Source organism: Pundamilia nyererei, unplaced genomic scaffold (genome assembly GCF_000239375.1).
Source record: "Pundamilia nyererei isolate P.nyererei 1_Seehausen unplaced genomic scaffold, PunNye1.0 scaffold00067, whole genome shotgun sequence".
Lineage (NCBI taxonomy): Eukaryota > Metazoa > Chordata > Actinopteri > Cichliformes > Cichlidae > Pundamilia > Pundamilia nyererei.
The window spans coordinates 1,581,733-1,594,975 of record NW_005187468.1 but is presented as its reverse complement, the minus strand read 5'-3'; the positions used below and the strand labels follow the sequence as shown (position 1 = coordinate 1,594,975).

The 13,243-nt window shown below is 41.2% G+C and overlaps 2 protein-coding genes across 3 annotated transcripts in view; both read left to right on the top strand.

Annotated features, from left to right (window-relative positions):
• The window catches only part of oscp1b (organic solute carrier partner 1b), a 6,457-nt gene extending 4,806 nt beyond the window's left edge, over positions 1-1,651 (top strand). Inside the window, exons 6-8 of the mRNA XM_005736202.2 lie at positions 3-32; positions 120-183; positions 1,074-1,651. Of these exons, the coding sequence (XP_005736259.1) occupies positions 3-32; positions 120-183; positions 1,074-1,193 (214 nt within the window). The 3' untranslated portion in view covers positions 1,194-1,651. The remainder of the gene's footprint in view (positions 1-2; positions 33-119; positions 184-1,073) is intronic.
• Positions 1,652-4,085: 2,434 nt separating this feature from the next.
• The window catches only part of stk40 (serine/threonine kinase 40), a 16,202-nt gene continuing 7,044 nt past the window's right edge, over positions 4,086-13,243 (top strand). The window contains exons 1-7 of one of the 2 annotated variants that reach the window (XM_005736104.2): positions 4,086-4,321; positions 6,029-6,213; positions 7,486-7,612; positions 8,043-8,128; positions 9,122-9,265; positions 10,486-10,710; positions 11,034-11,086. In XM_005736104.2, the coding sequence (XP_005736161.1) occupies positions 6,208-6,213; positions 7,486-7,612; positions 8,043-8,128; positions 9,122-9,265; positions 10,486-10,710; positions 11,034-11,086 (641 nt within the window). In that variant the 5' untranslated portion in view covers positions 4,086-4,321; positions 6,029-6,207. The remainder of the gene's footprint in view (positions 4,322-6,028; positions 6,214-7,485; positions 7,613-8,042; positions 8,129-9,121; positions 9,266-10,485; positions 10,711-11,033; positions 11,087-13,243) is intronic. The other variant, XM_013911616.1, reaches the window with a different exon arrangement.

Here is a 13,243-nt window from a genome sequence, read left to right as displayed (position 1 = left end):
AGAAGAAGAGTGAGTGTCCATATGTATCAGATGTAATGATTTCATTACTATTCAAAATGTGAAAAATACTTTTTATTTTCTTTGAAACAATCAGAAGTAACACTGTGACTCTGTTACAGAGAGGCATTAATATCAAGACCTGATGAGCTTTCATATGGAGTCATAAACATCCAAGCAACCAAGGTAAATCTAAATGACCTTAAATCGCAGCCAACTTGTGTAGGAAAGCTGCATATCCTGCATTTTTTTGTTGTGTGTGTGTGTGTATGTGTAATTGGCATATTTATTTACAGAAAAGCAATTTGTCATCAAAGGGCAAGGGTAGACTATAAAATTGAAAATCTCAGTATTGTTGTTCTTTTCAACACTATGAGAACTTTGTTGTTGTTGTCACTGCAGAAACTACACAACTGATTACAGACCAGGAAAACTTACAAAATTACACTGGTATTTGTTATGCTTTAGACAATCTGCTTCCCTTTCCCTTCTATCTCTGATGGGGTGCCGCTCTTCTCCCACTTTAACCTCCATATATAAACATCTTGCTTTTCCAGTGAAATGAAACGTATCTGAAAACCGACCTTAGTTCTGAAAAATCTCAATGCATGATCAGGACTCTTCATGGAATTATTTGAATTATAGGACTCATTGTAACAGCCATGAGCACAGCTTTCATAGAGGTTCTAGACTGTTTATTAAAGTAGCATCCGTCAAACAGCAGGTGAAAAAGGATACATTTCAGATCCGAACAAATGCCCTATTGCTCGCCCCTTTGAACCAAGAAGCAAGAGAGGTAAACTTCAAAAAGACTGAATCAAGGCTTCTTATCTCTGACAGGGGGGGGCGGGGGAAATCCAGTCGAACCACTGATGGACTATTTGTTCCTGCCTCTGATAAAACCTTTATTGCACTGAGGGCTAAATGTTACTTATCTCAGTGTTGGGCTTAAGACTGTATAGTAATTGGTTCAAGATGTGAGGCTTTGCCAGACCAACCAGATTTACTGTGATGAGGCTCAAATCCCTGTAATGGCCCATCCAACACTCTGATTGGTGCGTTTTATTGTCTTTCAGGACCAGCAAGCCAATGCAGAGTTGGCCAAGATCATGGGTGAATTTACAGAGTCAGGAGATCAGTCTCCCAGTGTCAGCAACAAAGGGGACGACCTTCTGGCCATGATGGACGGTTTGTGACATGGTCACAGTGACAGAAATGGCCAGGGATTGGGAACATTGCGTTGTCAACAGTCCGCACTACTAAAGACCAGTCTGCTTTCCATACCTGCAAATGCACTACAGCAGAATCGCATGCAGCCAGAAAAACTGCTTGCTCAAGTGCTTTTACAAAGCAGGTGTGAGCAGTTTTGTTGTCAGACGATCAGCTGCATATTTGCATTCAAGAACAAAGAATGTGTGGTGAGGCAAGCATTAAGCTGTAATAGTATGTTTGCTGTAAACACAAAGGTATTTCGGTTCAATGTACAGTTGGCTTATTGTATATTAGTTTATTGACCATGTGATAATAGCAAAACAAGTGTTTATACAGTGCAATATCTTGCAGCTTTTATTCTATTCTATGTAATATTCTTTAAATTATTTTAACAGTTGCAATGACCGAACAGTTTGAGTCAATTTTCAGACTGAGTCCACAGTTTGGTGGTTCTTTATTTCTAATTATTCCCCTTTTGAATTGTATCTTAATTTACACCATCCAGAGAAGAAGTTTGTGAATTCTTCTGTTCTAATGAACAAGTGACTACGTGATGAGAGAACTGGAGGAAACCCAAGTGCTCTTTTTCAGTGTGACATGAATTCTTTAGTCTTTATTTGGTAACAAATGTGTTTATAATACTGTTCTACCTTAAAAGAGTCTGAGGAGCAACTTGTAAGACATATTCCATTATCCTGTGATGTGTATGTAAAGTATAGAAATGTGCTTATAGAAATGAGTACATTGTTATAGTATAGCATAATGCAATATGACTGTGTAATATGTAAATATGTTTATTGCGTATACTTGATTTTCTATGTAGGCGAGTCCATATTGCTGCTTTCATTGAATGTGCAGTGTATTGTTTGGGGGGTTTGATTTTGGGGTTGTTTTTGTTTGTTTGTTTTTAAATAAAAAAACAAATCTAATCTCTTGAACAGATTATTGTATTAAATGCATCACCAGTTTGGGTTCTGATGCAACAAAGTGTTAATACTGGCATGAACCTTGAAACAGCTTGTTGTAGTTAACACTTTCAAGCAGTAGGTGGCGCGATCTGACTTTCTTTGCAACACAGTTTGTATTGTTAAGCAATGTATCACACGGGACTCCACTTAGTTAAAATCCTGCAACAAAAAAAAAAGTGATCACTGTGGAGGACTCAATGAAGTGCATTTTAAAAGTCAGAGCAATTAAGGCTTTGTATGCTTAAGCATTTACCAGCAAATTTGAAAACTACAATCACCATGCTTCAATATCTCCACAAAACTTCTCTTCTGCAGTACAAACACCTAATGAGAACTGCTACTGAAACAGTTGTCTCTTGTACGTGTCATGTCTGCAGTCAGACTGTGATTGTCTCACACTCACGCACACACACATCAAAATGGAGCATACCATGCAAGAAAAACATGCTGAGACACTTCTCCAGATTGATGTTGGGGAGGAGGATTCTGGTGAGGTCTTCCCAATAATCTTGGCAAAGGGGAGACAAGAAACACTGTATGCCCTAAGGATACAGCCTACTTCCAAAACAAACAGAAACTTAAGCTCATACCAGTCATCCTGCAAGACTCTTTATTAGAATCAGCCACCTGAATCAGCAGCACTTCAGAAGAAACAATGCTTCACCATAAAGCTTTGCAAACAAAAACTGCACTTCTTGTTCAATTGGTGTACGCAGTAATATAAAAAGGGGGGTGATTTTGAATTAATAATGTCCATGCAGCCTTGCCCTAAGCATGATAACAACAACCCTCTAACAGGTTTTCCCATAGACCCCATGTTTGAGTTATGATTCAGTTTCCTCTTTAAAAACTGTGGGCAGGACACTATAAAGCCACAGGGTGACATGCGTTTCATGTGGCTGGGGGTATATGCTCGGCTGAGTCAAGGCAGGAAGACTAGTGCAACTCAAATAAGGATCTGATATTTAGGTTGCCCTCTCTGTGTCTGTCACATCTTCCCACTGGTTTGAAACTGGTACACGTGGGTGGAAATTAAGGTCAAGGTAAGTCTAAATTGAGATAGGTGGGCTCTCCTAAATGCCACTGTCATTCAAGACTGTTTTTACTGAGTAAATGACTAAGACTTTTACTTTTGAGTGGGGTCTACTGGTTGGCTGTTGCTGAATAACATACAGAGAGCCCTTGTCAAGAAGACATTTCTCCAAATTGATCTAGAAGAGAGGGACCAGATATCGTAAATATGTTATGTATTTATCAGATGAAGATCTGAATGAATTCAGTGATACACAGTTTCACTGAGTCATATGGTTGACCTAAATTAAGTGTACTATGTAGGTCATTAAAGAGAATCTGCAAGGTAAAGCCTTATGAAGCAACAATTCAGAGATCTCCTTACGTAATTGTGCACGAAACAGTTAAATGAAAAGTAAAGTCAGTGAGTAAAGTTAAAGACTGCTGTGTTTAATGTAATATTATAAATTATACGGAATTCCCTTTAATGTTAGATTTAACAAATGCAAGTTGTTTAATGTAAAAGCTTCACCCCTATTAATCCCGCTTCATTGTGAGTACAATCTTGCTCAAATAAACAAAGGAAAAACCCATGATTTATCATATTATCTGTAATTAAGTTGCCAGCAAAACATGACATTGCAAACATCATCCTTCAGTATGATTTACAATAAGCCTCTTCAACTCTTATGTAATCATTTTCACTTTGCAACTTTTATGATGCAAAGATAATATTTTTTTAAATGCAAGAAAGAACGCTAATTAAATCTTAGACTGTCTGGCAGACAGTCTTGTAGCTAAACTTCTATTTGCATAGAATTTCATCATCACTCTGAAACGGCTATGAAAAAACTGTCTGCATTGGTCGAGTGCGGCTGTCAATCAAATAAATTGTGTGCGTCATTTCCGTTGTCAGGTGGCGCTGTCGCTGTGGAAAGATGCGATCAGCGAAGAGCGGAGGCTTTTCCTTAATTGCTCATTTCGGTAATAGAGGCTAAAAAAGCCGAAAGCAAACCTCTGTGGTGTCTGCTGTGTAAAACGAGAAGCGCCTCACATCTACCGCAGCGTTCACCGAAGAAATGTCCATGTTTTAAGGAGGCGACACAGATTTAACCCGGCGGTTTAGGCTCGAGGTAAGTGAGATGGTGACTACGTTGCTATCTAGCTTTTTGGCACGGCTAGCCAGCTGTAATGTTACCTACTTTGTTTAAATGGCCTGCCGCCTGCTCTGTAGCCTCGAGCTTGGCGTTAGCTCACATCGCTCGCCAGGAGCAACCATATTTAAACCTCTTGGGTACGCGAGAAGACACGTAAAGCAGCCGTATTTCAGCTAACAGCCGCTCAGTGTAGTTGTCACCGAAATACTAACTCCTTGTTGTGCTGTGTGCCCCCTTTGTGTGGTCGGTAGATCCGTATTTAGCCGAGTAAATCGATCATATTCGCTGCCGTACTAAGTTTGTATGCGTGCCTAACATTGGTTTTATGTCGCTGTCGGTAAGTGTACAATGTAAAAATAACTTGCCTTGTGGTGTTTAAGCAATTGCCGCAATCAAGCATTCATTTATTCGCGCTTTGCAGTCTGGTTTAGATGCGTGTACCTAAACGTTTGAGATCGTTCAGGTAGTTTTTGTTCAAAGAGATCTATAGAAGAGCCAGACATCAGCGTCTGGCTGCTGGAGTACTGAGCTGCCTGTAGAGTGAATTTGTCCAAGTTGCAAAGCATAACGTCAGCGCTTTACTCTACGACCCGTCTCGTTTACAGTGCTTGCTGCCAGGACTGAACGGTGTCCAGTCCAGACCTTGTGGTTGCAAAATGGCACCAAACGACGTGTGTGTGTGCGTGTGCGCGTTTGTAGTTATTTTTGTCAGGTGATTTGCAATGTGACCTTGTGTCCACGACGTTGGTGTATGGTCAAGGGCGTTGTTTTTGCCAGAATCTAGTCGGCTGCATCTAGGAGCAGGGGCAGCGTGTGAACGGATATCAGTAGCATTGCATTTAAGCATAAGGACTGGAGATCTGACCTTGAAGTTACTTTGTCTGTAACTGGCTTTGCATCTGTGCATGTGTTATAGCATACCTTTCTGCACGGTTTTACTTTGTAATGTTTACTACCGAAGTGCCATTTTGCTTTTTCTCCATCTCTGTACTACCTTGCTATCGCAGTTCAGCTTTTCTTGCAGGCCAGACAAGTGGCTTGGAGTCTGGGTGGGTGGATCTTGAGACACCTACGTGGTTGTTTTGTTCTGATACTATTTAAGGAGCCCACATTTCTCGTGGGCACTGGCAGCGTGTCTCTCCTCCTTTTGTGTGATATGATTCAGAGGCTTTATCTGTTCTTGTCCTCCATCTGATACAGGCAGAGGCAGCCTTGCTTACTAGATCATAGGCTGTGCAGAGAGGCACAGCAGTGTCAGAAAAGGAACCGCTGTTGTCATCACGCTGAAGTAATTTAGGTCAGTGTGGATAAATTGGTTAAATTGACCTTTGCTTTCTTTGATGACTCTCAGGTTGGCTCCACAGTACTGCAGCTAGTTTTTAGTAAGTACATGAATAGCTTTGGGTTCATTTGTGTGTTGTATCTGCCTATGAGTCATTTTAGTGTTGTAGTTCAAGGTGCATAAGCATTTCGGCTTATTCGGTTGGAAGAGAGAGAGTTGCTCCATGTACTTATTTAACTCTAGCACTCATCCACAATTTAGTTTATTTTCTGGAAACGCTGGAACCCCCCGTGTACACGGTTCGTTCTGTTAGCTTCTTTGGCGGCTGCCTGAAAAATTAATTTCCTGCCCACAAGTCATAAATTGTAATGCCTAATTATCTGTTGCTTTGTGTCCTCTAGTGTAAGATGCTTTCTTACTACTGGCAGCATGACTTGGTGTCACTCTGGCTTGTGCCATAAATGCAGTCAGAAAACCTCAGCTCATCAGACTCAGTGGGTGATGACTAGTGGAGATGGAGACAGATGGGCGAGAGACATGATGATGACACTGTCTGCTGTCTGGGATCACAAAAAGCCTCATGGAAGTGAGAATTCATACCAGCTCTACTGACTGCCAACTGTCCTGCCTCCTCTCTGCCCAAAAAATATTACTAACTGGCAGTGGTGCACGATTAGTTTTGAAACAGGAAGATGGGCAGGTTCATTAAAAAGAATTTTCTGGAGTTTGTCGGATGCAAGATTGAGATATTCTAAAGCTTTTTGGGTCTCCATCAAACTTTAAAAGATGTTGTATAATATAAGGTTTTTGTGTGTGGGGAATCTTTGCTGTGGCTCAAATATGCATACTACTTATCAGTGACATTTAACGTAGAGATGTGACACTCAGAGATAGAAAAGCTCACACAAAATGTCCACATACAAGCGATATATCTAAGCTGCACCTGCCAGAGGCTTGTGCAGACTCTTATCGGTGTCATCGCTTAGACTTTTAAGGCTCTCTGGACGACAGCTGGGTGAATCATTCCTCTCGGTTCAGGGCACTACTTCCCTGTTATGGGAAACGGATGGGGTTTCATTACATAGGAACTCTGTATCAGTAAACAAAACATGCTGCATACTTCTTGCTCTCTGAATTCTGGGAGGCAGATCAGATCTGCTGTGTCAGTTAACGTAGTTTGTGCAATGATGTGTCACACTCTCTCTGCTTTTTCTGGCATGTGAATAAAGTTCCTATCAGGACACTTTATTTTATTTATTTATTTTCCCCCTCTGTAGTTAGAATATATCCGTTCAGATAGTCCTGGCTGTACAACAGATTTAGAGCGGAAGGATTTTCTGAATCAAGTCCACTGCAGCAGGAAAAGCTAAAGATTAAAGTATTAATCGGAAAAGCTTCCATTTTAAACAGTATTGTGCAAGTGGCTCTAATTTATGTGAAAGTGCTAGCTGTTTAAATTGCAGATTTTGGCACATTAACATAGGCTGTTGGAGATTGAATCTGAGGTGTTACCCTTGCCACGAGCAGCTATTAGTCGGAATGGTGCTGTAATGGCTTCGCATTGACACTGAGGTGTCGGTAACTGAGTGTGGAATATTTAAAGGTGGAGGTGCTACAAAGCCTTCCCCATTGTTCTTTCTACCACAGTCTGCAGAACTATTGCTAAGTTTATAGTAGATATGTTAAACATGTATCACTAGTTTTAAAAATACAGACTTGATTATAGATGAGTAGTACATGACCTCTGTTCAATTTGCTTTGTTTTTTTTGTTTTTTTCCCCCCCAGTCAGATGCATGCACTTTCCCTTTAACCTGAAGGTCTTTATCTGATGTGCTAATCAGATTTATTCCCCTGTAGAGCTCCAGTATGTCTAAGCGGCGCTCGTCGGAGAGGGGGGCTGGTGAGACATCAGGCAGAGCCAGCAAGCTGCAGAGTCCCGGGATATCCGGTAGTAATGCCAAGAGAGCTGGGCCCTTTATTCTTGGTAAGGACACTAGTAGTGTTTGCTCAGTTCTGAAAAAGGTTGAAATGTTGGCTGGATGAAATTTCACCTAGTGTGCATTGTAAATATGCTTCACATGAATACAGGAAATAGGGGGGTGTCTGTCTGTGTATGAAGGGCCTAAGACAAGAATTTGAAGAATTTTTGCAGATCGTCATGACATTGACTAGAAAGGTCTTAGTCTGTTTGAGCAACTTTATTTCCTCCCATTGAAAAAATAATTTCTTTCCTATACTATAAAATGTACATTGGACACAACTCTTCCACTCTTTGCAATACAGGCTTCCAAAGAAAACATTACACTTGAGGTGTTAATGGGTAAATGCAGCCTTTAATGAGTGGCAGTGAGAGCACACACACTTCAGCATGTAGCCTTTTGGTCATGCAGCTGTTCCCTTTCGTGTCCTTGCAGGGCCTCGCCTGGGCAACTCACCAGTGCCGAGCATAGTGCAGTGTCTGGCCAGAAAAGACGGCACAGATGACTTCTATCAACTCAAAGTAAGTCTGTCTGGGTAGAAATGTTGTTGTTTTGTGGTGTTTTGAGTTTCTTTCTTACAAACATATGACTCAATTAAGATTGGGCATCTTGTTCAAAACAAAGCTACGTGACCTGTAGACACCTGAACTTTTGACCTTCCTTTTGTTGCTGTTCATTTTATTGCCCTGTTTAAGTCTAGCAGTCAGTTTACTGGGACTGTTCGATGTTTGTTAAACAAGTGGGGAGCTTTACAGTTGAGTGGAATGAGGGTTTGCGCCACCTGTAATGTCAACTTTTAAACCTCACAACCCTCCGTCATACGTATGACACAGAGCTTGTTTACTTCATTGACCTGAGTCCAGCTCGACCCTGTTTACTCCAGAACTTGTTGACTTAAGTCATTAAATGTTTTGTTTTAGGACTGAAGAGTAAGCAATTAAAGTGCGCCTTTTTTTGGGGGGGCGGGAACGCTATCTGTGCCTTTTAGCCCTTTTCTATTAGTACCTACTCAGATGACTCGCCATAGTTTTCCGGGTTTTCCATTAGGTCATAGTACCTCGTACCAGGGACTAAAGTAGTACCTGCTCAGCCAGGGTGCCAAAGTGATCAGAGGAGGTGGAAAAAATGTGACGCCGTCACCAATTGGCTGATCAGTGGTGTCGCTCGATGAGTCATGAAAGCATCTCGTTCACGAAAATCAAAATCACCTTTTTAAACCTGGAAATCGGGGAAAAGGTTACAAAAAACATTTTGTGATCCCAGAGTCTGACGAGAAGCCACAGACCAAGCAGCAGATATATAGTTGCTTCGACGTCCATCTAGTAACGTTGGTATCGCATAGCGTCACGGGACACTTGGCTGTGTTGCTATAATGACGACCACACACATTAGGTGCTACTCGAAAGGAATGGGAAAAACCTGTCGGGTTGATCCGAGTAAATGCTAATGGAAAAGGGGCTTTTATAAACTCTTGTCTTGGGGCCTAATGTCTGCTCTGTGTGTGGTTACTGCAGATTTTGACGCTGGAGGAACGAGTAGACTCTGCCAAGGAGACACAAGAGGAGAGGCAGGGGAAGATGCTGCTGCACACAGAATACTCACTTCTTTCTCTGCTGCACAACCAAGATGGTGTGGTCCACCACCATGGCCTCTTTCAGGTAGGCTGAGACTTGAGTTGAGTTGCTTTTTGCTTTTGTCAGTGTGGAGGGATAAAATGTTTCTTAGTTAATGTTAGGAATATAAAGTTTTTTTTGTTGTCTTTTTGTTTGTATGTTTTTCAGTCAATATTTGCTTTAACTGTTGTGCAAATAAGATATGCTAATGGCATCAACCTGTGTCGTCTATTTTGAACCACTTATTGATTGGTCCTTATTTGGCATCTAGTTATGGCTGAATTTGTCCTCATTGTAAAGAGGTCTAAGAATTTAAAGCGCTTTATTGATTTATCTACAGTGAAGTTTGTTTGGCTGGCAAAGAAGTGTCTAATATCCAAAACTATGAAAACTTTCTGCCAAAATGTTATTTTAAACATTGCACTGGCCTAGAACCTCACAAGCTGTGCATTAGTCAGCACTAGGTTGGCAGGCATTCTATATGTGGAGAGGTTTCTATCACTTTCTATTCATTTTAGAATATGGTTTCATTATGCAAGTACAAGTAACGGCATGCACTTATCAGCTCAGTGGCAGCAGTAAGCTTGTCAGCCAGCTGTTATTCTCTTATCCAAGGGGTTTCAAAAGAGAAGTGGGAGTGCCATTAAAACTATATTTATCTGCAGTCATCTTCTGTTTACACTCACATTTATTCATAATGACCCCCACCGCCCACCTACCTTTTCACCTGTCTTCCCGTCGGCGTCCTCTTAACGTTGTTATTGTTAAATCTCTGTCTCCGTTTCCTCTTGTCTCTCTTTCACATCCTGTCTCTTTCATTCTGCCTGTGTTCTCAGAATAGCTGCATTGAGCCATGCACTCTGATTCATTTAGGCTTGTGATATTGATTGGATTATTATAGTGCATCTGTGCTGTGAGAGGCTGGGTTTAATGTACTGTTTAAGAGGTGCTGACTGAATCTTAAAAAAAAAAAAAAGACAATCTGATACAAAAATCAATAAAGTGGTGTCTCTGCTAGGTGGTGCTGGAAGATGGAATCGCCTATGCTGGTCTATAGCACCCAGTGTTTCAGGGTAGATGTTGTCTTTATCTTGGGTACAGGCAGGCTGTTAATGGCTCCTGCGCTGCAATCTTTATTTCCAATCAATCTGTTAAATCTATTTGATCAGCTGATAGCAGAAAGCCCTTTTGTTTGCATGTGGTTTTGTTACCCCTTTTTGACTGGATATGCTGCATATTAAACGCATTACCTTTTTATTCTCCAGGATCGAGCCTATGAGATTGTGGAGGACACGGATGCTAACAAAATGCGCAAGATGAAAAAGCGTCTCTGCCTCGTGCTGGACTGCTTGTGTGCACATGACTTTAGTGACAAGACGGCAGATCTAATAAATCTCCAGCATTATGTCATAAAGGAGAAGCGCTTGAGTGAGCGGGAAGCCATTGTCATCTTCTATGATGTGGTGCGTGTGGTGGAGGCTCTTCACAAGGTAAATCTAAACGGATTGTGCTCGACTCATCGAAGAGCATTGTAAAGAATATTTCCCGTTGCACCACTCCAGTGTGTCTAAATGAAACTATGATTGTGCAATTTTCTGAGCAAACAGTTTGGATACTGCAATGTTTTGTCAACTGTTTAGAAAATACTTTTTTTTTTTCTCCCCCCCCCTTCTATCATCATTTCTGATTACTCATTTCCCATGCTCCTGTGCCACTCCTAGAACAGATTGTTGTGATACGAATGATTCACAAAGCACAACATAACCTTTTTTTTTTTTCTTTTTTTTTTCCCCCTACTTTTTCCTGCTTGCAGAAAAACATTGTTCACAGAGACCTCAAGCTGGGAAATATGGTGCTGAACAAGCGGTAAGATGTGCAGCTTTTATTTCAGCACGGCATGTTAGTTGGCCAGTAATTCCTCCCATTATAGTGGGTGAGTTACTTTAGTGTGCCAGGCTTCATTCTCTCGGCTCACATGTGCATTAGGTCTAAACTGGCTCCAGCAGCCTGCTTCCAGTGTATATCTGAACATCAGTACAACCAGAGGTCGTGTTCTTAGATTAAGGGCAACATCAGTATCAGGAAACGAAAGCCTCACCATTTTGTGCTTAACACTTCACCCATGTGTGTGACTTCCTATTGTTGGATTTGTATTTCTATTTTTTTTTTTCCTTTCTTAAAAATGAGAGGCAAACTGGGCACTGGTTATGCAGCATGCAGGACCTTAGGTGCACCTCAGGTCAGATTTGCCATGCAGAATGAAAAACTACTCATCTGTAAACCATTCAACTGTGTTTAGAAAGTGTATTGAGGGGTAAAACTGCCCCCCCCACACACACACACACACACACACTCACACTCACACTCACACAATGGAAGTGCTATTTTTAGAGTTTAGAGAATTGCAAAATGTTAAAGATGCATAAAGTTGTCTCAGAAAAAAGTTAAACATTAGGAGGGCACAAAACCTCTTTAATTAAGGACTGAATGACTAAAGCTGACAGTGTTGTTCGGCCATGATCTGCAACTACTTGTACTGAGATGTCATGTACTTGGTTTATCTGCTTTATTGCACACTTTTTCATCTACTGCATCAGCACCCATAACAACCTGCAGTAGTAGTGATGAAACAATGTTTAGACCAGGGTAGGAGGGTGGTGGGGAGAGGAGCAGACGAGTGGAACACTCCGTCCCAGCTGGAGACAAAGGAGAGGCCTGCCAAAGGCCCATAGCTCAGAGCTGACTCACACCACCATGTACTGCACACACAGTCATCATTTATTTCATTATTTACACTACAATCCCTTTACTGCATCTGTTGTCTGATCTATGCCCTTTTGTTATATCATTTTTTTTAATCCATAGTCTCCCCCCCTCCCCATTTTAGGTTAATATTTTTATTTATATCTGTAGGTTGTCTTTTCTTTTTCCCTCTTTGCAGTAGAGTCACCACTCGTATTTATAAACAATAGACTTCATAGCATACAAGTGCATCATACTTGTTGGTTGGCATGTTTCCTCATGACCCCACCCTGAGTACGTATGACTGTAATGTCAGTGTGCGATTTCAGTGCCAGCTGTTAACAGTATATTATGAATCCGTATTCAGGGTCACTATATTTAGAGCTATAGGAATTCCTAATTTTAGATTCCATAGGCGTATGTGGATATGAACTACATAAATGTGTCTTTTTAAATTCTGTAAAAGCTGACAAACTCCTACTATAATCGATATAATAAAATGAAAACACAGTTGTATTAGACATGTAGTGGCTTTTGCATTGAAAACATTTTGTTACACAAAAACCTGGAACTTGGTAAGACCATTCAAATCAGTGGTTCCCATAATCTGCAAAATGAAAGTCTCTGAACAAGTTGCCCAGCGTGTAACCTCTTCTTGTCAGCTGGTGTATTATGATCAGAACCTTGTGGGGAAGGAGAAGTCATGGGAGTTATTTAGGTTTCTGGTTTCCTGACTTGCCCTGGGTCACATGACCAGGAAGCAGAGATGATGTGGTCTCTCTTGCGTCCTCATGGACCCTTGCCTCACGAAGCAAACATGCAATTTCATTTACCCAATCTCCGGTGCAAGAATAGAAGCCTGTGTCGTGATGCACACAGACAAAAGGACAGATCTCTCTATGAAGGAAGCTTTTATGTTGAGGGTCCTTGAAGCATTGCCCTCTGTTCCTTTGGCCTATCCTTGTGCAGATCACAAGGCTGCTGTGTGGTTACAGTGACTTGAATTACAAAAGCTGTTAAAGGGTATTGATAACATAAAATTCTGAAAATCAAATTGCGACTTTTTCATAGGAAGATTGGAGGATTTTAGTCAGAGCGTTTAGCCAGAATTGTCTCCAGATGCTGTAATGGGAATAGTGAATGAAAAACGAGGCAGGGTGTGAAAGTGAGAGAGAATAGAGGAAGCTGTTGACCTTAGGCTTTTTAGAAAGCGGATGTGGGTGAAGAGCATGATCCAAAGGACCCGAGCTAGTACACGATGGCTGCTTTTGTGTGCGAGTG